The 25,431-nt window shown below is 50.4% G+C and overlaps 1 protein-coding gene across 2 annotated transcripts; it reads left to right on the plus strand.

Moving 5' to 3' along the window:
• The first annotated feature begins 414 nt into the window (after nt 1–414).
• Nucleotides 415–24,629, plus strand: TMPRSS3 (transmembrane serine protease 3). Of its 2 annotated transcripts, none has more exons than XM_025380335.1 (13): nt 415–1,326; nt 1,799–1,943; nt 7,234–7,344; nt 8,225–8,341; nt 8,742–8,865; nt 10,771–10,896; nt 12,487–12,530; nt 13,304–13,469; nt 14,281–14,450; nt 16,278–16,373; nt 19,801–19,946; nt 20,602–20,754; nt 23,746–24,629. In XM_025380335.1, the coding sequence occupies exons 1-13, from the start codon at nt 1,126–1,128 to the stop codon at nt 23,761–23,763; spliced, it is 1,617 nt and encodes a 538-aa protein (XP_025236120.1). In that variant the 5' UTR covers nt 415–1,125; the 3' UTR covers nt 23,764–24,629. The 2 variants fall into 2 exon arrangements, with proteins under 2 accessions (XP_025236120.1, XP_025236121.1); XM_025380336.1 differs by having other exon boundaries at nt 1,030–1,326; nt 19,804–19,946.
• Nucleotides 24,630–25,431: the final 802 nt, after the last annotated feature.

A 25,431-nucleotide genomic window follows, 5' to 3' on the forward strand; every position in this document is an offset into this window, starting at 1 on the left:
GAACTTGGGGACTCAGTTACAGGGAGGAACAGAAACTCCCACCAAAGAGCGTGCCTGCCCTCTTGATGGCCGCACGGTCAGCACTGGGCAGAGCCCACCCCTTCTTTCAAGTAAAAGGAGCACCTGTGTTCCAATCACCCTGTGATGCAAAGTTTCTGAAAAGCTTTGCTCACCTTACTGACTAATTAAAGGGAAGCCACATTTTTCCCTCCCTGGTCTCTGCCACCATACCACCAAGGGCTACTCGATAGGCGCTTGCAGCTTGGGTTACACAGATGCCCGCGATAATGCCATTTGCTGTGATGATTGAGTCGACAAGGCTGAGTGACTTGGCGAAAATATTCCCCGATTGGACTAACCTGTTGGCGGCTTGCTTACCATCACACTTGTTTTTATAATGAAAAAGGAAATTATTTCTGCTTTTAATGATGGCAGCTCCAGAAATGGTGAGTAAAATGGATGTGGGGAGAGAAGATGCTTCTCAACATTTCTCAATGTTGTAGAGCCTGCCAACCATAGCCTGTTTGGGAGGGGACGTTCTCACCCGGGTTCCATCTTTTGGAAGCCATTTTTCCACTTATTCTTACTCTGTTTATGTGGATAAACTATGTAATTTGCTATATGCTGACAGTAAACAGAGGTATCAGCAAGAATGAAAGCCAAAAAAAATGGCCCAATATGAACTTCTTGTTTTTCTAAGATAGTCTTCCAAGCTCTTCTTGCGATAGAAATGAAATAAACATTTTTGGCACGAAACTCTTGTTTAGATTTTACTATGACCTTGGGAAACACGGTTTGTTTCAAATGACTTTGCTAGTTTCCTTTGGAATTTCAAACGTTACAACAGGTAGTCACAGAGGGAATGAAAGCGGATGATCTGAGTATCTGTGTTGATGTGCCTGCTGGAGACCCTGTGGATTTTAGCGCTTGGAGGAAGCAGGTTCCCAGAGCAGCCATCCCTGATACCTGGGAGAGGGAACTGGAGTTTAATTGGGAACCATCTGCTATTTTTCTACTTCCTCTGCTCTCTCAGAGTTACTGGGAATGACTTGGAAAGGTCTCTGGTCTTTGGCGTTGTGATAGGTGGAATTGTTTCATAGGAAACACAGCCCCAGGGTTGTTTTGATGCAACCCGTCGGTCCAAAGCCACTCCCCACTTTGCTATGTGGGGGAAGGACGGAGCACCGGATGGCTTGGATACTTTCATTCTTAATTAGGTCACGCCCGTGTGAGCCAGGAAAGGTCTGTGTTTATGCGAAGCTAGTAATACTGTTGCCTACTATCTCTTCTGTGGTGCCATCTACATTTTTGGGACTCGGGAATTATGTGAGTACCGAAACAACTTATGCTTATGGTAGGTGTACACATGCACAGGGAAAGAATTGCGTTTATGTGGGACAGGTGAAAACAATCGCAAAAAAGCGATGGAAAGGGCTTTGAGAGTAATTTATCTTCTGAAGAATAACGATATGGTAACTTCTAAATGGTGAGAGGGAATCTCTCTAAAGCAATCGATTTGAAGATTGGTTGGACAAACAGCGGGAAAGTCGTTGTCTTAGCAGAATTAAGTTCATACTTTTTTTTTTTTTTTTTTTTTGCTAATTCTAGAAGGTTTTCTGTTATCTGCTGTAGCTCAGACAAAAATGCATTCTCACCAGACGAGTGTTTTCGGTTAATCGATACTGAATGCGCTTTGTGTAGACTGTCGAATTTCAAAGATTTATCGTATGACCAAGATGCACCTGATGCTACAATTATAAATAGGGGAACAAATGCTTTCTGTTCTTCCTTGGCTAAGGAGATAGAGGTGGAGGTGGAGCCGGAGGTCAGAGGTCCTGAAATAGTCACCATGGGGGAAAATGATCCGCCTGCCACTGAAGCCCCCTTCTCATTCCGATCGCTTTTTGGCCTTGATGATTTGAAAATAAGTCCTGTTGCACCAGGTAAGTAGACCCAGGTGAGGACCCTGTGATTTCTGACCACACGTGCCCCATGTAGATGACCAATGTGGCTAACTGTCCCTGTCGGGGAAGTATCTTCCCAGCCGTTCTGACACCCATAGACTGGTCTTCCTTAGACCTGCGGAATCTCGGGGAGAAGGGGTATTGGAGAGGGGACCGTTTGGTTAAGCCCCTTGCTCTCTCCCTGGAGATGGGTGTTTTCTTCCCTTGTTGGAGGTTTTCAGAGACTGGGGCTCCACAATTGCCCTGTCAATCTTGAAGGAGGTCAGATCCTGGCCAGGAAATCTCTGAGCCCTCCAGGAAGTCCTGAGAAGCAGCGGCCACCAGTCCTTCTGAAAACTCAGGATAAACTGGATGTGTTGCCAAAGATATTAGAGGCCTAGATTAAAATAGAGCAGCAGATGACAGAGTGGCTCCTAAGAACTGAAGGAAAAAGTTGGTTTTGTAAATAAGTCACAAATGCCTGGTAAAACAGTGGACTCTCTAGCAACCTATATGGCTAGGATCTTTTTGACCAGAGATGGTCAGGACTGGTCAAAGGGAGCTGTGGGGTTGCTGGTTCTGGAAGTCAGGGCTTGGACGCAGGCAGATTCCTGACCCATTGGTTCTGGGGAGGAACCACAGGAGCTCTGCCTGAGGTTCCAGAAAGCGGGAGTGGGGGTCACCCTAATGATTTCTTTTAAACCACCTGGAAAATTGGCTTGGAGAAGGTTTGGAAAGGATGGGAGGTGGGAGAAAAGATTTCAAGTAACTGAAAAGACACACTATTTAAAAATATGGCTCAAAATTAGTGTAAGTGTCAATGAAAGAAAAAAAAATCTTGCAATCACCTGACCCCCAAAACTTACCTGGTTTTTACATCTGCAAAGTCTCTTCCTGCTTTTGCTAATATGTGTGGTTTCATGCACAGTACAGATATAGGTAGGTGGGTTTTTTTCCTTAAAAGGTTTTTATAAATTTTTTCTTATGGAATCACAATATTCCATTAAGTAGATATGCAATTTACATAGCCATGTGGTCATAGTTTGACCTATAGTTGTTCCTAATATTTTATAATATAAATAATATAAATATTGATAGCATTATAATATTCCTTTCTCTTATTTTTTGATTATTTTGCTATGACTAAGTAGTGGGGAGGAACAAAAACTTTTCCTTGTAAATAGAACAATGCATTGTTCATTAGAAGAACAATTTAGAAAATACAGTTCATCAAAAAGATTTTAAAAAATTACCCACAATGGCACCATTACTCAGAGATAATCCTATTAGCAATGTTCTATTGAATTTCTTGCCTTTTTCTATCTATATATCTATATTTCCTCTTGAAAGTAACATGTACTATTTGTGTTATTTTGAAGCTTTTAAAAATTTTTAACAATATCACCTTCACCTTTCTATGGCATTAAATAATTAAATATTTTCTAGATGTTGACAAACTATGGCTGATGGGTCAAATCTGGCCCACCCCTTGCTTTTGTAAATAAAGTTTTATTGGAACACAGACACACTCATTTGTTCACATACCGTCTGTGGCTGCTTTCATGCCATAACAACAGAGTGGGGTTGTTAGGACAGACCACATGGTCCATAAAGTTTAAGTACTATATTTACTATCTGGTCCTTTACAGAAAAAGCTCGCCACCCCTTTTCTATATCATCTTGTCCTCCTATAGGTACTCCATTACGTATGTACCTCATTTGTTATTTCATCCGTTCTTTTTTGTGGGTAATTTGGTCTATTTCCTGTGCATCAATATTATAAGCGCCATTCTTCTAAGTGTCCTTGGGGGTCGATATTTGTGTATATCCATGGTGACATTTTGGGATAAATTCCTAGAAGTGGAACTGCTAGGTCAAAACTTTCATCTGTTTTTGAGCTTTCTGGTGTCTAAGTTTATACAGTCGGGAAGTTTATACAATTTCTACCCCTGTGACTGTAGGTGGGGGGCCATTTCCTTTCACTTTATGTGAATCATTGTGAAGTTTGTACATAGTTATGTCTAATTTGCATTGTTCATCGTTTTCATTTCTCAAGAAGTCGAAAGTTTTGTTTTGTTTTTTTTTTTCCTTGAGATGGAGTCTCACTCTGTCACCCAGGCTGGAGTGCAATGGCGTGATCTTGGCTCACTGCAACCTCCACCTCCCGGGTTCAAGCGATTCTCCTGCCTCAGCCTCCTGAGTAGCTGGGATTACAGGCACATGCCACCGCACCCCGCTAATTTTTGTATTTTTAGTAGAGGCAGGTTTCACCATGTTGGGCAGGCTGGTCAAGAAGTTGAAAGCTTTTTCACACTTGTGTGCCACTTGCATTCCTTCTTTGGAGAAATACTGTGCATTTTGTTGTTTATTCCAGGCAATGCCCTCAAGGACCAAGTACGGAGGAGACGTGGGGCACCTGCAGTGCCCTCAGGGCAGCCTGGCAGAGAAGCAGAGCAAACGGGAACTGATACAACGTTTCTATTAAATGTCAATCTTTGACTTGACAATTTGGGGTCATTTTCTAAATCTGACTTAGATACAGAGCAGGTGGAACGCGAAGAGGTCATTCCTGGGGTTCCTGAAGATTTCTAAGAGTAAGACGGAGGATAGGCATCCTCATAGAGGAGAATCGTTAGTGTGCGGGGGATTGAGGTGTGAGGGTGGAGCGAGGATCCTTTCTACGCGCTCACCACCACAGATGGGCTGTCCTGGAAGGACTTGGTCTCAGACCCTGAATTAAAACCGCCTTCATTATCATGATGTCATTCATTCATTCATCTAGCACATGTTTATCAAGGACTACGGTGTGTCCCCTGCTGTTCTAGGTATGGAGAATGCAGACTCAACAAACCACTGAGCTTGTCCAGGCCTGAAACACAGAGCTGGCCACGGTCTCTCGTCCTCCTCGCAGCCTCCACATCTGCGACGTGCAGCTCCTATTTCCCTGCCCTTCCTCCATCTCCCGCTCACCCTCCCCTCCGCACACTCTTTTCTCCTCGCATTCCACGTCTTTTCATCATTTTTGTCTTCAAATTCTCTTCTTTCTTAGGCAGCCTCAGCTGATACTGATCGTTTTATAATCACACTCCTTATTGCCAGAGGGTGAAGTTGTGAGTCTCCATGGATAGGCAGGGAAAGATCTTTTTAGCTCTTCCATGAGAGAGTTCTTGGCTCAACATGTCTAAGACTAGGAGGAGAGAGGCAGGCGCTAGTCTCATCCTGGGCAATTGTGTGCCCTGGGCAGGCTTCTCTCCCCTTTCTGGATTCCAATCTTCCTAATTTTTAACAAAGACAACTTGGGTATTCATGCATTTTCAGGATTGATGAAGTAATTTATGTGAAGGGGCCTGCTCTCCCCAGGAGGGAAGAGTGCTAGTGGGAATTCTTCTGCTGCCCAGAGAGGCTTATACTTCTGTCCAGGCATCTGGACACTCCTTACATATTGTCCACTAGATTTGCCTGGTTCTGGAGGCAAGAATTGTAAAGGGTCTGAGATGTCACCCTACTTGCAAGCCAAAATTTAGCCTGCCACAGTTTCATGGGTGCTTTGGAAGACACGAGAGTCCTGGGTCAGAGACAAAGGACTCTGTTCCTCTCAGTGCAGCAAGGGGCACAAGCATCCTGTTTGTGCTGGCTGCCTTTGCCTTCTCTGTCTCACAGAGACATGTGGAGCTGCCTACGTGTATGCTGCACATGCAAGCGGTTTGCATTGCTGCTGTATATCCCAGAGTCAAGAGAACCCTCATCTTTATAATGGTCTGAAAGCAGACCCGTGCAAACTTTACTCTGGAGGAAGACATTACATTTGTTAAACTGAACAGTAAACAAAGCTGCCTCTTGCTCTGGAGGGAGACACTTTCTGTATCTTCCAAGGCTGTTTGCTCTACACACAACCTTGAAGAGATGATCTGGAATGAAAGCTGTCAGTGTCTGTGCACAGCAACTGTGAAGAATGGTGTATCAACAGCCTGTCCTCAGCTGGACATGGTGGCTTACGCCTGTAATCCCAGTACTTTGGAAGGCCGAGTGGGGAGAATCACCAGAGCCCAGGAGTTTGATATCAGTGTGGGCAACATAGTGAGATCCCCATCTCTATAAGAAAAAATTTAAACAAACAAACAAAATCAACATCTTGTCCTTGCATCCCCTCTGGGAGATCTCAGCCCTACCTCTGCCTGCAAGCCCCCTGTGTGGGTTTCACACCCTCCTTTGCAGGGGAACAGCCTTGGAAACTGGGATGCTACTTCCCCTCCATATTAGTGTCCTAGAACTGCTGAAACAAAGTCCCCAAAACTGGGTGACTTAAAACAACAGGCATTTGTTGTCTTAGTTCTGGAGGCCGGAAGTCCAAATTCCAAGGTGTCATCAAGGCCATACTCCCTCTTAAACCCATGGAGCACTATGCCCTGCCTCTTCCTAGCTCCTGGTGGTTTGCCAATAATATTTGGCATTTCTTGGCATGTAGATGCATTGCTCCCATCTCTGCCTTCATCTTCATGAGGCTGACTTCTGCCTGTGCCTCCTCCCATCCTCTTCCCTTCATGTATGTTTGTCCCTGTGTCCTGATTTCCCCTTTTTTTTTTTTTTGTTTTGTTTTTTGGAGACAGAGTTTCTCTCTTGTTGCTCAGGCTGGAGTGCATTGGCGTGATCTTGGCTCACTGCAACCTCTGCCTCCTGGGTTCAAGTGATTCTCATGCCTCAGCCTCCTGAGTAATTGGGATTACAGGTGCCCACCATCATGCCCAGCTAATTTTTGTATTTTTAGTAGAGATGGGGTTTCACCATGTTGGCCAGGCTGGTCTAAACTCACCTCAAGTGACCCACCTGCTTCAGCCTCCCAAAGTGCTGGGATTACAGGAGTGAGCCACTACACCCAGCTGTTTTCCCCTTTTTATAAGGACAACAGTCACTTTGGATTAGAGCCCACCCTAATGACCTCATTTTAACTAGATGACTTTGTAAAGACTCTCCAGTCCATCTCCAAATAAGATGTCATTCTGAGGTACTAAGAGTTAAGACCTCAACGTGTCTTTCTGGGGGATACTATTCAACCCGTAGCACCATCCCCTCATCCCCCATGGAATAACCGGGTCAGAGGTGGAGCAGGTAGGACTGAACTTCTAAAGAATGTGCCCCATGGTTGGTGGCCCTTTCCCTAATTAAGGCACCTTTCTTTGGGCTGAGACTTCTCTGCAAAGAGGGGAGGGGGAATGGATAGCTAATGTGTAAGTTCCATGCCACTCCAAGTCAAGCTCTGTGACTTTCTGCTCTTCTCCTTTCCGGTTTTCAGATGCAGATGCCGTTGCCGCACAGATCCTGTCACTGCTGCCATTGAAGTTTTTTCCAATCATCGTCATTGGGATCATTGCATTGATATTAGCACTGGCCATTGGTCTGGGCAGTGAGTACAATTCATTATTTAGTAGGATCTCAAATACCTAGCCAAGTAGTTAAACTTTCATGAGCGCCCCCTCTTGCCCAGGCATTTTGCTGCTGCCCAGCCTTAATTACTGGAGGCAAACATCCTTTTGGTTTGCTGACTTGAAGTTTTATTTGCCCACATGAATGTAAAGCCAGACTGGGGTGCAGCAAGGGCTGCTGGCCATGCTCATGGCTTTGTCACCAAGGAACCTGCCTGGTTAGGAGTGGCCAAAGGCAGCTGATGAAATAGAATCCCGCAGGTGGGAAGGAGGCACTGACCGGGGCAGCAGGGAGAAGACAAAGCGGCCCATTCAAGCAATGCAGGCACATCAGCTGCTTTTACAATAAGGTGCATGTGACTTTTGAGAAAGTGGGTCATTTGGACGAAGGGTCTCTAATAGGGAACAATTTTTCTTTCAAATACCTGAATCACAGGTCAGTTTAATTCGCCACCTGCCCCACTGTGTGGTCCACAGCTCGTTCACTTTTTACCCTCGGTAAGAGAAACCAGGAAGGCCTGAGCAGTTCTCAGTCAGGACTCCTTGCTCGGCCGGTTCAGCAGGTCGGCCCCCAGCTATGCAGTTTCTCTCTTGACTTTGAGCCCTCCAGAGTCTCAGTTCACCTCGCGTTGTGGTTCCTGGGCCAGGCCACTTAGCGAGACCAAGTGGGGCACAGCAGCCCCACCCCTTGGAATTCAAAACAGAAACTGGGCTTCAGGAAACAGGCTGCTGACAGGGATGCAATTTCAACACAAGTTTCATTATTCACGGGCAGCTCCGTGCCGTGTGGCAGGTGGACAGTTGCTCGTGTGGCACTCTGAAAGAGCTGTTGGTGAATTCCTGCCTTCCTCCCTTTCCCAGTCCACTTCGACTGCTCCGGGAAGTACAGGTGTCGCTCATCCTTTAAGTGTATTGAGCTGACAGCTCGATGTGACGGAGTCTCAGATTGCAGAGACGGGGAGGACGAGTACCGCTGTGGTAAGGTCATGGCTCTTCCCCGGGGAAGTAGAAGGAAGCAGCAGAAGCCAACCCTGACCCTTCCCATCTGTAAAATGGGTCCAAGTCATTGCCATTTTTAGGCCATGTCCTCAGCTGGGATTGAACTGGCATTTGCCCAAAGACATGTTGGACTGGGGGTCACGGAGGGCCTTCCATGGAGCTCTGCCTCACTTGGGGAGACCACAGAAGCAATAAGATGAGACCACCGAGAAGTCTCAGGGGTCCAGAGTCCCTGCTCTGTGATGGGGAGGCTGCTGTGGACAAGAAGTGGGTCAGATGTGGCAGAGGAGGGGTTTGAGCTGGCTGTGGAGAAACCCCGGCCTGCGGTCTCAGGGTTCCACCTGCCACTAACAAGCCTTTCTCTCTGCACATCGGCCAGTCCGCGTGAGCGGTCAGAATGCCGTGCTCCAGGTGTTCACAGCTGCTTCGTGGAAGACCATGTGCTCCGATGACTGGAAGGGTCACTACGCAAATGTTGCCTGTGCCCAGCTGGGTTTCCCAAGGTAAGTTAAAGAGCAATTCCAACCCATGGGCAAAACACAGAGAGAATAACAATGAAGAAAGACAACTACCGTTTAGTTGGGCACTATTGGGTGCTTTAACGCTCTCAGATTCCATCCTCGCAGCCACCTTAGGATGCCCGATATCATCCTCACTTCACAGGCAAGCAAACCAAGGCCAGACAGGCTAAGTGACTTGCTCAAGGCACATGGGAAATGGCATGTTTGGGGGTTCTTAGGGCCAGGCCAGGATCGGAGATGCACACATGCAATAAAAAGCTTCACAGTGAAAAACAAAAAAACAAAAACAAAACCAAAAAACCTCCAGCTCCTCAGCTTGCAGCTCCTAGAGTAGCTTCCTGGCTTCCCCAAGAACCCCACAGAACCAATTGTTGAAAGTCAGAAATTTAGTGAAGACAAAATCATCCAAAACAGTTGTTTAGCAACATGTAGAACAAAGAACTATAACAGCTGACTGTTCACTTTTTAGTGTTTGTGTTGCCTACATGATTTTTTGCATTGGGGTGACACATTTTTGGCCCAGGCATGGGCCTCCTTCTCTTCCCTGGCCCCTTCCTTCTGACTTCCTACAGCCGCTGTACTTTCACGGGTTCCCCTAGCAGCCTCCTTACTCCCCTTTGCTCTCAAGTCTCAGCACTCAAAGCAAGCAGGCTGCATTCTGCTTTGCCCTCAAGTAGATGGGGTCATTAAAGCCACACTGCCCTGAGTCCTCCAGTCTCAGTTTTCAAATTCCATGCATCATATTCTCGGCTCTCTTTCCCCAAAGCCGGTGGAAGCCAAAATGCCCTCCAGCCTCCAGCCCTGAGGTCTGCCTCCTTCTCCCTCCACACCAACTGAGATTCAGAAATGAGCTGCAATTCAAGTTCAATGAGAACAGCAAAAATCATCCACACTAACACCTTCAGGAATTATATATTACTCCTCAGAGACAAGGAGGAAGAGGTACACACACACACACACACGCACACACACACACACACACACACACTGCACACAGCTGAGAGCTTCCCCATCGGGCATTTCTCTTCCCTGCGAAGGTCGTGCCTGCTGCCTTGATTACATTTTCCTCAAAACTCAAAGTCGACTGAACTTTGTATTCTACGTACACATCCCACAGCATTTACAGTAAGCTGAAGAAATCCTACTGATAAGCTGGTGTGTTCGCCATGACAACAAGCTACTGCACTATGTTTTGTTCATTTCACAAAGAAAGGAGAACGTGGCTGTTTATTCACCATCTTCCATCTTGTGACTCTCCAAACATTTGATTCTTTTTAAAAAATTTGCTCCACTTTCTCCACTGTTCTCCAGAAGACCTGTGTCCTGGCACTGTGAACATGAGCTGGGCTCTGGTGTTCGTGGAATCACTTTCTTGTATGTGTTCATCTCTTCCAGTGGGGCCCCACGCTGGTCCTGGGCAGATAAGAAATGTCTCCCCTGTTCCTCCAACTCATTGTTCGTGGGGAGCTTGGCGTCTCTGCTTGGGTGCCCCCCGACAATACTGCGCCTATTTCTGTGCTCACCTCCCCTCTGGACTTGCTTCAGGCCAAGCAAAGGGCAGTTCACTGGAATGTGCAAAGAGTGACCCATCCAGGGACATCAGGAGGTGGTCACTCACTGTGTGGCTGCAGCCCAGGGTGGGTGGACAGGGCCGTCAGGTGCAGGCCAGAAGCGGGGGTCATCCCAGAACAGAGCAGGCCTGGAATGAATGCCTTGCCAGGGTGAGTGAACTTCATTCTCTTGGCAAAAGGAAGCCTTTGACGGGTTTGGGGGGACAAAATGACATCCCCCAGGTACAATCCCTGTCATATTGTGACTCGCACATGGGCTGAATGCTTCAAAGGGTAAATTTACCACATTGGGTCTGTGTTTCCAATGTGCTTGCAGCTATGTAAGTTCAGATAACCTCAGAGTAAGCTCGCTGGAGGGGCAGTTCCGGGAGGAGTTTGTGTCCATCAATCACCTCTTGCCAGACGACAAGGTGACTGCATTACACCACTCGGTATATGTGAGGTAGGTGGTCAGGCGATGCTATTGTCTGCATGGGTATTGAGTCACCTGCTGGATTTGTGACACTGTTCTCAACTCCACAAGGACGTAAGAGGCATACGTGTGTTATCTCAGATGGAAGGTGGGAGTTGGCCACCTTGGTGAGACTGGTGGATGCACCAGGCTGGGGATGTGAGAACCTGGTCCCAACTGGGCAAGTATGGCCCAACGAAGAAAGCGAAGGAAATAGAGTAGAAGGGTAACAGTGCTGTGCGTGTAAACAAGGTACTGTCACATGACAGGCACTCTGGGTGTGTGTGGGGAATGAAAGCAGGCAAGAAAGAATGGGGGTGGGGAGGAAAAGAGGAAGGGAGGGAGGGAGGGAGGAAGGAAGGAAGGAAGGAAGGAAGGAAGGAAGGGAGGGAGGGAGGGAGGGAGGGAGGGAAGAAGAGATGGAAGAAGGAAGGAAGGAAGGAACGAAGGAAGGAAGGAAGGGAGGGAGGGAGAAAGAGAGGGAAGAAGGAAGGAAGAAAGGAAGGAAAGAAGACAGGAACGAAAGAAGGGAGGGAGGGAGGGAGGAAGGAAGGAAGGAAAGAAGGAAGGAAAAGAGGGAGGGTAAAAGAAAGAAAAACAGAAATTAAGATAGAAATTTATCCTTCTTTGTTTACTAAATATTTTAGCATTCATTCTTTAATTTACATGTTTTCCCCAACAACTCATGGGGAAGGTAAAACCAGGTGTCCTTAAATAACCATCAGGTAGCTGAAACCTACAGGGACCACCTGCCTTGCCCCAGGTTAGACGGTACATAGCAGATACAGCCAAGAGTTCTGAATCCAATTCCATATTATCTTCCTGACACCTTGGCCCAAACCCTAAGATGCTCATTTTCTGCTCTGGGAATGACAGGCTTGTTGGTCTGTCCATCGGGGATGAATAAGCACCTGGGACCCACATGCAGTCTGGAGGGACAGCTCATGTCTTGGGTGCTAAATCCACGGTCTGGTGACACTAGCTTTCTCTTGCATGATGAGCTGGGGCTCAAAAGGCAGAAAACATTACAAAGATTTTGGGATCCTTTTCCCTTCACTATAAAAGCACCCACCCAGGTCTCCACCTGTGTGTGGGGATGGGGATAGGACTGTCAGTTTTGGGGCAATCACACTTTGTTGTTCTGGGGAGGAGTCCTCTGCCAGGTGTGTGAACCCAGGCTACAAGGAGTCCTGGAGAGCTTGCCACGCTGTCCCTTGGGCACTCTTGTGTCCCCAGGGACCAGGAGGTAGAGAACATTGGGCTGAATCGCCACGCAATGACAGCGTGATATGTTGATAGAATATATCTCCTTATACATCCTTTATCACTAGCTATCTAAAGCTTAGAAATACAGAACAGCCCGTTGCATACACAATACTTCACTGTCAGTCTAGTGTTTTGGAATGAATTGTGTGACCTCATCCTCATTTTTTTTTTTAACATAGACTAAAACTGTAATCTATACTCAAGAGAGGGGGAAATAGAATTTATTTTTCTGTTACCCTAAGATTAAGTTTTTAAGAGTGTTCCTTTCACAGACCTGGGGCATTTTTCATGGAGCCTACTTTTTCTCCGCTTTAGGGAAGGATGTGCCTCTGGCCACGTGGTTACCTTGCAGTGCACAGGTAAGAGTTCTAGAAAGGCAGGGGTCCGGGGGAAGCAAGCACATGCTGAGTCCTATCTCCTTGCCCTCTGAGTCCTCTCTCCCATGGGGCTCTGTGTCCCTTCCCCTTGGGTGCCAGGTGGGAACTCTGTGTACCCCTACCTGCCGGACGAGGGGAGCAGTGTCATCTTCACCTGTTGGTCTCACCTGTCAGGTGGGGGAGACAGCCAGAGCAACTCATTAGCAGCAGACAGGACCAAGGCCCATGATGTCCCATCACTCTGTAGAGCCTTGAGTCCCTGACTTAGTACCCATTTCCTCCTTACACGTGCACAGTGCTCACTCCAGGCCTCGGACAGTACCCTTTATTCCTGGCAGAGGGGAATGTTCACACCGCAAGGGTGGAGTCTGGAGCAGTCAGGGAGGTGTGTACACCTGCGGCCGTGAGGAGGGGGCTGCAGAAGGTTCCTGCCTGCTCCTGACATCCCAGGGTGTTGTCATCACTGGGGGAACAGGATGGGGTGTGGCACTGCCAACGCTGGGCACTGACCAAGTAGGGCAGATGCTTTTCCCACCACATCCCCCACAGCACCCACCATCCTCAGGTCTCCCCAAGAGCCTGACCACCTCCCCTGCTGAGCTCCCCCTTGCAGCACTTGTCTTACAGCTGCTGTGAGCTCTGGGAGGGTGGGGGGCAGTGAGGATGGGGAGAGAGGAGCAGGTGCATGGTGGTGACACCATGTCCCCCAAAGAAGTCTGCAGGGTGGAGCCACAAGCCCTTGTTCCCTTCCGTAGCCTGTGGTCATAGAAGGGGCTACAGCTCACGCATCGTGGGTGGAAACATGTCCTCGCTCTCGCAGTGGCCCTGGCAGGCCAGCCTTCAGTTCCAGGGCTACCACCTGTGCGGGGGCTCTGTCATCACGCCCCTGTGGATCGTCACCGCTGCACACTGTGTTTACGAGTGAGTGCTGCTGACCTTCTTCCCAGACCCCTGTTCACTTCTGGGTCATGTCGGGGCGGGACTGCTTTGGGTGGTGAGAAGCAGGTCCAGAGGGAAGACAGAGAGACCAACTCCCAAGTAATGTCCAGTTGGAGAGGTGAGAGGTGCCTCCAGTCTCACTGTGGACCATCATCATCGGCTGGTGGTGACTGGTGACCTTGAGCTTGTTTTCAGGATTGTAGCTCCTACAGAAAGGACAGACGGAGGAGGAAGGAAGCTCTTGTGCTGGAGGAAACCCACAAAAGTGAAAGGACCTAGACCTTCCTGTAGCTAATTCCAGTGGACCATGTTATGGCAGAGACAGGGTGAGATGGTAGTGAGGGAGGCTAGAGGGAATATGTTGGGGGCCAGGTACTGGGTCTCTTCTTCTTAAAATCTCAGGAGCTTAGAGTGCAAGAAAACTGCAGAAAAGACTTCCAAACACAATGATTCTCCCTGATATTTTTACCCCTGATTTTGTTGCTGTTTGATGAAGAATGGGCCCTGATAGACTCCTTGCAGTGAGCAACGTTGAGTTCAGCCCTCAAATGCCAAGAAGACCTCAGAGGTGCTGAGAGTGAGGCCTGTCTGGGAAACACATGGGGTGTGGGTCTGTGTTTCTGCAGGGCATGAGAGTGCAGTTACATATACAGCATAAACAAGCAGGGTGATGGGACCACCTCTTGCCTGATAACCTCTCCCACCATCTTCCTAGGTTTTCAAGACACCTGAGGTCAATGAGTGCAGTGGTCAGACTTTTCCTGTGCTTCACCTCTTGCTCTTCTCATTTCAGCTTGTACCTCCCAAAGTCATGGACCATCCAGGTGGGTCTAGTTTCCCTGCTGGACAATCCAGCCCCATCCCACTTGGTGGAGAAGATTGTCTACCACAGCAAGTACAAGCCAAAGAGGCTGGGGAATGACATCGCCCTCATGAAGCTGACTGGGCCGCTCACGTTCAATGGTACATCTGGGTCTCTATGTGGTTCTGTGACTCTTCCTTTGTTTCAAGAGGATTTGCAATTGCTCAATGAAGCAGTCTTATGATGGCTGCTTTATAATCCTTGTCAGATATTAATAATTCCAACTCCTGATTCATGTTGGTGTTGGCATCAGTTGATTATTTTTTCTCATTAAAGTTGTGATGTTCCTAGTTCTTGTGATTTCATGTGATTTTCAGTTGTATCCTGGACAATGTGGCTATCATGTTTGCAGACTTGAGTCCTACGTACCTTTTCAATGTTACCCTGTTTAAATGTAGTTTGTAGATCCTGGCCTACAGAATGAATGCACTGATGACTCTGCCAGGTAGATTGGTGGGTTGTGGTTCCAACCATAACTTAATTTTAGAGCCTTCGTGGGCTGTGTGCTTTGTCTGGTGCCACCTTCTCCCTGTTGGTGCCACCTGGAGGCAGGAAGAGCTTCTTGAGGCCAGACCACCTGGGGCCTCTAGGTGGTGGAAGAGAATCATCCATCTGTAGGGACAAAGAGCCCTTCCCTGTCCAGATGCCTAGTGGGGATGCGTCGCCTCCACCAGTGCCACCCACCTGCCTGTTTTCTCCAAGTAGAGGGGCCATCTCGGTTGAGAAACAGAACCTCCCAGGCTGGCCAGGTGGTGTGCTGGCATCCTCTCATTTCTTTACAGGCTGAAAGATGCTGGGCACCCTCAGCCCCCTGGAAGTACAGAAAAGTTCTCTCCCTACCAGCAGCTCCTAAACACCCTGTTTCTTGAAAAAGTCAAGCCCTGCCCTCTGGACATTACGAAAATGCCAGAAGAGACACACCTGATAAAACTTTCAAACATCTCGTAGATGCAAACAAAGTACTAGGAGACCACTCCCAAATAAATTAAAGCCCTTTCTCCTTCTCAAGAAAACAGGGAGAGCATAATAAATAGGTGAATTCCCTCTTATTGGAGCAGAATCCTGGCCTGAGACCAGCTGCAGGCTCTACTTGGTAGAGTCACTACTGCATCCATCTCATGGACACGTAATGCCCGAAAACAAACATTTCCGGAGAGGCAGGAAAATGGTTGTGGTGGTGCCAGTTTGCCAACTATTATTAATGATGTTGGTTACAGGAAATGAGTACTTGTACTTTGACAAAAATTCAAGTGAGTTCTTTCATTCCTTCTCTACCTCTCCATTATTGTGCTGCACAGAAAAGCTTGGGAGAACCTTAGGGTGTGTTCACATGAAAGCCTGAGGTATGTGCAGAGCACTCTGGCTTTGGGGGAGGCCCACAGGACCCAGCTCTACACACAGGCAAACTTGTCATCTCCAGATGTCCCAGGAACCGTAGCAATATTCATGGAGCCATGTTCTATAAGCAACACGTGTACTGTGATCTAGACCAGGAGTGGGCACGTGCTGGCCTGAGGGCCAGGTCTGCCCCATCGTGTTTTGGTAAATAGACATTTTACTGGGCACAGTCACACCTATGTGGGTACCTATCACCTGGGGCAGTCTTCATGCTCCAATGGCAGCCATAGAGACCACACAGCCTACAAAGCCCAAAACATTGACTATTCAGCCCTTTCCACAAGAGGTGTGCTGACCCTGGTCTAGGCTCCCTCACCCTGCCACAGTGGAGGGCTGTTCTACAGTTTTAAGTGCTCTGGGAGTGGTGGATGGGGTAAGGGGCTCCTGCTGTGAGCTGATCGTTTTCAAGTAACCAAGGGCTTGACCTTCCCTTGTGAGATGGTTCGTGCTCCTCCGAGGCAGAAGCACAGATGAGATGGTTTTCTTGGACTCCTGCTTCAATTGAGTTGAGAACTACTGTTTCCTTTCAGAGATGATCCAGCCTGTGTGCCTGCCCAACTCTGAAGAGAACTTCCCTGATGGAAAAGTGTGCTGGACGTCAGGATGGGGGGCCACAGAGGATGGAGGTCAGTGGGCTGAAGCCAAGATTCTGAGCCCGGGAACCCAGAACCCAGAGGGCTGCGGAGGGGGCTCCCCCAACGTTCCAATGTGATGTTCCCATGGGCTGCCCAGATACGCCAGCCAGGGAGTGCATGTCAACTGCTCAGGACACAGTCAGCCGAGGAGCTGTGGGTCAGGAGTCACGGTTCCATTGTTACGGGGACAACATGACACTGCAGACCTTCTCAGGAGAGAGTTAGACCTTCTTAAACACAGCAGGTGTTTCCCTTCCCCTGCCCAGACCCCCAGCCTCGTTAACTGAGGACATACAGAGCCCACCTAGACAACACTCCCAGGCTTCATTTGGAACTCAAAGATTTGTGTTTGTGAAGACTCTTTGCCTTGTGGGACTTTGGAAGATGTGTTCTTTCATCCTACAAAGAGCAAGTAGAAGCAGCAGCAGATGAGATTGCTGTAATAATAAGGGAAGCAGGAGTGGCAGTAACCATAGTCCATGCAAGTGAAGCCTGGGCGCCTTTCCTTAGTGTGGGCACAGAGCCGGTCACAAGTCTTAGGTTTTTCCATCAATCACTTTCTTTGTTAGTAGGAAGAGGATTCATTTTCTGTGGCTGCTGTAACAAATTCTCACAGTCTGGGTGGCTCAAAACGATGGAAATTGGCCAGGTGTGTTCGCTCACACCTGTAGTCCCAGCACTTTGGGAGGCCAAGTCTATGGGATCCCTTGAGGCCATTAGTTTGAGACCCTCCTGGGCAACATAGAGAGACATCGTCTCTACAAAAAATACAGAAATTAGCCAGGCATGGTGGCATGTACCTATAATCCCAGGACTTTGGGAGGCCAAGGCAGGAGGATTGCTTGAGCCCAGGAGTTTGAGACCAACATGGGCAACATGGCAAGACCCTGTCTCTATAAAAAATTAGTCTGGGCCGGGTGCAGTGGCTCATGCCTATAATCCCAGCACTTTGGGAGGCCGAGGCAAGTGGATCACTTGAGGTCAGGAGTTTGAGACCAGCCTGGCCAACATGGTGAAACCCTGTCTCTACTAAAAATATAAAAATTAGCCAGGCATGATGGCACATACCTGTAATCCCAGCTATTCAGGAGACTGAGGCTGTAGAATCACTTGAACCCAGGAGGCAGAGGTTGCAGTGAGCCAAGATCACGCCATTCCATTCCAGTCTGGGTGATAGAGCAAGACTCCATCTCAAAACAAACAAACAACAAACAAACAAACAAACATTAGCCTGACACAGTGGTCCCAGCTACTCAGGAGGCTGGGGTGGGATTGCTTGAGTCCAGGAATTCTAAGCTACAGTGAGCTGTGATCATTCCACCATACTCCATCCTGAGTGACAGAGTGAGACTTTGTGTTTAAAAAAACAAAAAACAAAAAAGAACAACAACAAAAAAAGAAAATGTGGAGATTTATTTCCACACCCAACTGTGGTGTCTGTAGGGTGGTTTTCCTGGAGGCTCTGACCCATTTCCTTGGGTTCTGGTGGCTGCAGCTGCACCGGCGTTCCTGTGCTTGTAGCTGGATCTCCAGCCTCAGCGTCCGTCCTCCTGTGGCTTTGTCCCCTGTGTCTCTGTATCTCAAACTTCCCTCTCCTGTGTCTTATAAGGACACCAAGTCGTTGGATTTAGGGTCCACCCTAAACGCAGGGAGATCTCATGTTGAGATTCTTACGTTAATTACATCTGCAAAGACCCTATTCCAAATAAGGTTGGGCTCCATAGTGGCAGGTAGGCATATTTTGGAGGGGCCCACAGTTCAGGCCAACACAGGAAGTTCAGTGTTTTCCTCTCAACACCGATCACTTAAGCCCCTCGCCCCGCTGAAGGCACACAGGGGCTGACCCGGATGCTTCGAGTCTGTGGGGCCTACTTACCCCCCGCCCACTGGCAGTGCTGCTCAGCTGGCCGAGGGCACTCAGAGCTCTCTGTAGTTTCCAGCCCACCCACGTGGCCCAGGCTCAGCTCTGAGCCAGTGCGACTGGTCCAGGGCCCTTCCAGCTTCATCAGAACCAGCACCCCTGGTGTGTGGTGGGAGCTGGGAGACCAATCTTTGCTCCCCTTCCTCTCATGGTGGGCTCTCATTCAGGACCATCCAGCCCACCGGAGTCATTCTAATGACACTGGGCTCTGAAGAGGAGGCTGTGCAACAGCTTCATCCTCCCAGGAGATTCTCCATCCTGCTGCAGATTTGCTTCTTGCTGACAATCTGCTCTGTCCAGCACAAAAGGTCCAGCGAGCCCCTGTCCTGATGCGGCTTCAGCCCCAGCCTGTGCTGGAATCTTCTCCCATAATGCGTTGAGCTGCTTCGCCACGTTCCGGGCAGGAAGCTGAGTGTCTTGTGATACCATGTGCTCCTCAGAGCAGCCCCTCAGGGTCCTGTCATTGTGGGATTTTGTTGTCTCCATGAAATCTATGGAGTCTTTAAAACATCAAGATGCCTGGGTCACATAAACCAGCTAGGCTGGAGGGGTCCATCGCTCCGTGTCGGGGGCGTGCTTGGCCCACTGCAGGTGGATTGAATCTCCTGTGACTGTTGCAACAAACGACCCCAAATTCGTGGCTTAAAATGACACAAAGGTATCATCTCATAGTTAGGAAGGTCACAGGTCCAAACTCAGTCTCAGGGCGCTGGTGTCAAGTGTGGGCTGGGCTGGCTTCTCCTGGAGGCCCTCGGGGAACCTGCCTCCTGCCTTTCCCAGCATCTGCGCTCTGCCCGCACTGCTTGGCTCGTGCCCCTCCTTGGTCTTCCAGGTCAGCAGTGCCACATCTTCTAATCTCTCTCTGACTTTCTGACTCTGGTCCCTGCTCTGTCATTACGGCTTCTCCTCTGGCTCCTCCAAAGACCCCTGTGACTTCGTTGGGTCCACCCTCTTACTCAGGATCATCTCCCCGCTCAAGGCCTGTGCCTCAATGAACCTGCGATGTCCCATTTGCCCTGTAAGGTGACACAGTCATAGCTTCTGGGGATTGGGGTGAGAATGTCTTTGGGGTCATTTTTCTGCTGACCATCCCAGAGTTCACAAAGATGCTGAGTGACCTTCCTGAGCCTCAGTTTCCCTCCCATAACTTGGGGTATTCTGATGGCTGATTGGGCTGGTGCCCTGGGGAGGTGCCTTGGCCACTGTTGCCCCCCCCCCCTCCATTTTGGACACTTTAGGAGAGTCGGTGGCCCTGCCTTGAAGCAGAGTGGGCCCTTGCGGCCACCTAACAGGTGGGCAAGCTCTGGGCTTGACATGCTTCAAGACAGTGGGAATCTACTCGTCCCACCGGCAGGGCCCTGTCCTTTTCTGCTGTTGCATCACACCAGGGAGCACCCCCCTCGTCCCTCGTTCCCTCGTCCCCCTGGTCCCAGCACGCGCCCTCTGTGTTTTGAGCCAGGCTTCCTTCTCACACGCCTCCCCTCACTTGCTTTGAAGCAGGTGACGCCTCCCCTGTCCTGAACCACGCGGCCGTCCCTTTGATTTCCAACAAGATCTGCAACCACAGGGATGTGTACGGTGGCATCATCTCCCCCTCCATGCTCTGCGCGGGCTACCTGAAGGGCGGCGTGGACAGCTGCCAGGTACGGGGCCACAGCGGTGGGTGGGGCCGTGGCAGGGTGACCCAGCCCTTGGGACAGGCCCTTGCCAGCATTTCCCTGTGACAGAACAAAAAGTAAATTTACAGGGCGTGGAGAAGAAATTTGCTCAAGATATCACTCCTTCTCCTGGCTGCCAGGCCTGTGTTTACCCAGTGATCTGGCTCTGCGTGGGTGCTGGGTGGTGGGAGGGGTCTCGTGCTGCTCCCTTCCAATTCTGACTTTGTGGGGGGCCACAGGGGAGGGAGGTAGCAGGGAACCAGTGAATCTGGCCCTCCAAAAGTGCAGTGGGTGGGATTCCAGTTCTAGCAGGTGGATCACAGGTTACCTGAGGGCCCTGGCCAGGCGGACCCTCCCTCTCACCAGCTGCCCTTGAGCTTCAAAGGGTCAGGGTCTGCATTCTGGAAGGGACACACAGCTGGAGGCAGCACCCCAAAGGGGTCGAGGGACATCCTCTCTTGGGGATGCTGTGTCTGGACGGGCTGGTGGGTTTTCTTCTGTAACCTGGGTGGTCCATTGTGACATCATGAAGGGGATCCCAACTCCACAGCAAGCAGCCTCGCATGGCAGTCTGTCCCCAGAAAGCAACCTCGCATGGCAGTGCCTGTCCCCCAACGTTTGCTTCTCTCTTGTCACCCAGGGGGACAGCGGGGGGCCCCTGGTGTGTCAAGAGAGGAGGCTGTGGAAGTTAGTGGGAGCGACCAGCTTTGGCATCGGCTGCGCTGAGGCGAACAAGCCCGGGGTGTACACCCGCGTCACCTCCTTCCTGGACTGGATCCATGAGCAGATGGAGGTGGGTGCAGCGCCCTCCCCAGCTCACATTGTCCCTGGTTTTTGACCCCTAGGGTTCATTAAATGCAACCCTGGTCTTGCCATAAAGAACCAGGGAGTGACCAAGTGGTTGTCAGTTCAGCAGCAGTGATTTGGTGGCTCCAGGGTGTCAGATGCTTGNCAAGTGGTTGTCAGTTCAGCAGCAGTGATTTGGTGGCTCCAGGGTGTCAGATGCTTGTGCTGAAAACAGAGATCACAGCTAGTCCTGGGCAGCTCTGGGTGGGTACAGCCTGGCAGGCAGAGGAGCTGGGGCCGGGAGGAAGAAGGAGCCTCACGACATGGGAAAGGAGGAGGCAGTGAGGAGGAGCCCCTGCTGGGATGGGGATGGGTCAGGTGTGCCCCTGTGTGCCAGGAGCAGGGAGAAAATGGGAGGGGGCGAGGGGCTGAGACAGTTCGAGAGAGGACCCTGCCTGACCGCTGAGGGGCTGGAACCTCGCTGAGAGCCAGGGATGTGAGGCAGCATCTGCAGTCAGGAGGGGCTTGGAGAGCTCTGCATTGGTGGTGTGGGGGTGGGCGGTCCTGGAGGGGGAGGGGTGGAAGTGGGAGGGGCCTACAGGGGGGCACCAAACAGCGAGGCTGGCTTGGCAGGACCCGGGCATGGAGGGGAACCCTGAGACGGTGGAGGAGGAAGAAGGAGGCTTAGGGCTTCTCTGGGATCCTGGCAGGTGAACACAGAGCCTTTCTCATGTGGGCGCTGGGGAAACATTTGCTGGCCCGATCTCAGAGTCTCTCACCCCACTCCTTGGGATGGTTTTAAACACAGGAGGTCCTCACTCAGTACGGCTGATGGGATCTTGGAAACTGCAGCTTTAGGAAAAACAGCGTACACAGGCCCTCCAGCAACATCCTTGCTTGCAATGTAATTTTGTTATAAGGTCGATGAGAAAAAAATTGGTTTCATTATATATCATTTTGCTTAAAGTCGTAGTTTCCAATAACTAACAATGATGTCAAAGTGAGTACGGTTTTCTTCCTAATTCAGGTGAAATTTATATAACATACAATTCACCATTTTAAAGTGAACAACCCTGTAGCATCAGCACATTCCCAGGGCTGTGCAGCCGCCACCTCTGCCAGTTCCCAGCATTCTCATCTCCCAAAAGACACGTGGCACCCTAGAAGCACGCAGTTGCTCCCCACTCCACTCTTCTCCCCAGCCTCTGGCACCCACCAGTCAGCTTTCTGTCTCCAAGGCTCAAGGACGTTTTTAAAAACCTTTAATTTGAAAAAATTGACCAAGAAAGGACATCAGATGCTGAATGTGCCTCAGGCGTTAATTCCCATTTTGCTCTCATTGATTTTGTGCCTTAATTGAGAAACTACAGAACGGTACCCACGGCAGAGGGCGAGGCCTGGGACTGAGACCTGGGCTAGTTTCACCTTCAGCACTGCTGCCCTGCAGCCCTGAGCACAGTCACAACCCTCGGGGCATGGCGAGGGCTGTGCTCCGGCTTGGTGGAAAGTGCTTGCTCCTGTTCACCTTGCTGGGAGAGGCAGCCTGGCCTCGTACCGGGCACTGAGTGGCCTGCAGTGCTCTTCAGTACAAAGCTCAGCTCAGCGTGCCCGCACTGTAGAAAGGACCAGGATGGACAGCTGGATGGGAGACCTCCTCACTGTTCAGGGTTCTGTGGGAACCTGGGGCACAGAAGGGTCGTGGGTGCAGAGGGCAAAGGGCGGGAAAGGAGAAGCTGGTCCTCCGCACGCGTCTGCGGAGGCATTCACGGGACACAGATCCCCAGGGGCTGAGCACTGAGCCGGTGATCCTAAAAGTCCTCCTTAAGACACTGAAGGTGCAAGGCAGAGAAGCCCACTCCCATGTCTTCCAGCTGTCGTGGGCGAGCTGGAGAAAAACGTTCAAAATCAGCCTGGGGAGCCCGCTCACGACGGTGCCACGATGGGGCTGCCTCAGCCCCTCCCCTGTCAGCACCATCCTGGGCCACAGAGGCTGTGACCCTCCCTGTACTACAGTGGAGGCGACCTGCATGAGACCCCCGGCTAACAAGGGCAGAGTGTGAGTCACATCAGATCCCCGACGTGGCCCCAGCGCCACTGCACAGCGGAATCAACAGATCTCACACTTAGGGGTGCAGAAGCCTCTCTCAGGCTGTTTGTTAAATGTGAAGATTGCAGGGCGTTTCTCCAGAGTCTGATGGGGAGGTCTGGGGTGAAGACCCCGGTGAATTTGTTGCACGGGGGCTTCAGGGCACACTGAGAAGCGCTGGGAGGGTCTTGGAGGCAGTTTCCCCTATTGTGGTGAAGCTGTGGGAAGCTGTGGTGGAGGAGCTCGTCTGTGACGCTGGCTCTGGTGGTGCCTGGAGCCCCTGCTCCTTGCACGACGCCTTAGTCATCCGCTGCCTCCAACCCACCAGTGCATGTGTGAGATGCGCGGCCTCAGACACACACAGCCTTTCCCAAGTCCCTCTTCAGACGTCCTAGGGGAGACTCAGAAGAAACTGCCTTTCCTGGGGGGCTTTCCAGCGGCCCGCTGTGCGTTTCAGTTGTTCCGTTGTGAGGAATGTCAACGGGAGGGCCTTCCGAGGACTCACTCTCTTGCGGGGAAGTGTCCCGTGTGCTAGTTGGTGGCATGACCGCGGCCTCATCTTCATTTTCATCCAGCACTTTTCTCTGTCTAGTTGAGGGCTTAAAACAAAATTGTTCTGACTCAAACCAGAACTTAGGAACACAGTGCCGAGACCTAGAGGTTTCCTATGGAAGTGACAGCACGGTCACAGGGCAGAGATGGGACCTGCAGATGCTTTGCTGGTCGGCACTTTTCCTGCCTGCCTCGGATCCGCTCACAGCTGGCAGCCCCAGGGGGAGGCCAACCTTGTCTTCATTGTGGAGAACAGCCTCACAATTCCTGTAGGGCAAAATGCAGGTGCCTGTTCCGTCACCATGTTGGACGGATGGCTGGAAGTGCTAAAAACAGTAACACCTTTGTTTTCATTTACAGAGAGACCTAAAAACCTGAAGAGGGAGGGGACAAACCTGCATTCCTGCAGTGATGAAGACAGCCCAATCCTCCCCTGGCCGCCCGTGTGGGAACCTGCACATCAGCAAACACCTTCAGAGCTCTGCGTTCCGGCACCAGCAGCAGGCCCGAAAGAGGCGCCCTTCCATCGGATTCCAGCACAACATTCCAGCTCCTTTTTTTTTTTTTTTTTGAGATGGAGTCTCGCTCTGTCGCCCAGGCTGGAGTGCAATGGCGAAATCTCTGCTCACTGCAGCCTCTGCCTCCCCGGTTCAAGTGATTCTCCTGCCTCAGCTTTCCCAGTGGCTGGGACCACAGGCACCTGCCACCACGCCCAGTTGATTTTTATATTTTTAGTAGAGACGGGGCTTCACCATGTTGGCCAGGCTGCTCTTGAACTCCTGACCTCAAATGATGTGCCTGCTTTAGCCTCCCACAGTGCGGGGATTACAGGCATGGGCCACCATGCCCAGCCTCATGTTCCTTTCTGATCTTCACTAAAAACAAAAGAAGCAGCAACTCACAAGTGTGGCCTTTCCCACTGGTCCACTTGGTTTTCTCTCCAGGGGTCTTGCAAAATTCCTGATGAGATAAGCAGTTATGTGACCTCATGTGCAAAGCCACCAACAGCCGCTCAGTAAAGATGTACCAGCCCAGAACTGCGTAATTGCGGTCATTGCACGTTTTTATCCCTAGGGACCAGAACCAAACCCACTCTTTCTACTTCCAAGACTTGTTTTCACACGCGGGGAAGTTAATCTATGAATGACTCATTTAAGGCATATTTTCATGATTTCTTTGTAGCATTTGGTGCTTGATGTATTCTTGTCCTTTGATTCCAAATAATATGTTTTCTTCCCTCATTGTGTGGCATGTCTGAGTGGACACTGACTGGTCATGTGACTCGAAGTCATCCACTGAATTCCAGAGGCTCCGTTACCGTCATCTCTCCTGTGTGCACTGTGCATTTGGCATTCTTCTGTCGGAGCAGGTTGCTCAGCAGATTAGCATCAGCTCATGTCATACACAAAACTCAAAAGCAGAGCAAGGCCAGGCAAAGCAGTGGGTGTGAGCAGTGGCCGGAGGGAGTGAGCAGTGGCCAGAGGGTGTGAGACCTGGACGGAGGGTCTGAGTGGTGGCCATAGCGTGTTAGTGGTGGCTGGAGGGAGTGAGTGGTGGCCATAGTGTGTTAGTGGTGGCTGGAGGGTCTGAGTGGTGGCCATAGTGTGTTAGTGGTGGCCGGAGGGAGTGAGTGGTGGCCATAGTGTGTTAGTGGTGTCCGGAGGGAGTGACTGGTGGCTTGGGGGTGTGAGGCCTGGATGGAGGGTCTGAGTGGTGGCAGTAGTGTGTGAGCAGTGGCCGGAGAGTGTGAGCGGTGGCCAGAGGGAGTCCACGGTGGCCAGAGAGCGTAAGCAGTGACTGGATAGTATAAGCGGTGGCCGGACTGTGTGAGCCATGGCCGGAGGTTTTGAGTGGTGGCCAAAGGGTGTAAGCGGTGGCCGGAGGGAATGAGCTCTGGTTGGAAGGAGTGGGCAGTGGCAGGAAGGTGTGAGCAACAGCCAGATGGTGTGAGGGGTGGCCGGAGGGAGTAACAGTAGTTTGAGGGAGTGAGCAGTGGCCGAAGGGTGTTAGCGGTGGCCAGAGGGTGTGAGTGGTGGCTGAAGGGTG

This window comes from Theropithecus gelada, chromosome 3 (assembly GCF_003255815.1).
Source record: "Theropithecus gelada isolate Dixy chromosome 3, Tgel_1.0, whole genome shotgun sequence".
NCBI lineage: Eukaryota > Metazoa > Chordata > Mammalia > Primates > Cercopithecidae > Theropithecus > Theropithecus gelada.

Bases quoted from the DNA above. Each gene is read 5' to 3' on its own strand.
- TMPRSS3 (XM_025380335.1), top strand. From the start codon at position 1,126: ATGCAACCCGTCGGTCCAAAGCCACTCCCCACTTTGCTATGTGGGGGA. The intron at 13,470-14,280 runs GTGAGTGCTGCT...TTCTCATTTCAG, and splicing joins GCTGCACACTGTGTTTACGA to CTTGTACCTCCCAAAGTCAT. The intron at 16,374-19,800 runs GTCAGTGGGCTG...CTTGCTTTGAAG, and splicing joins GGGGGCCACAGAGGATGGAG to CAGGTGACGCCTCCCCTGTC.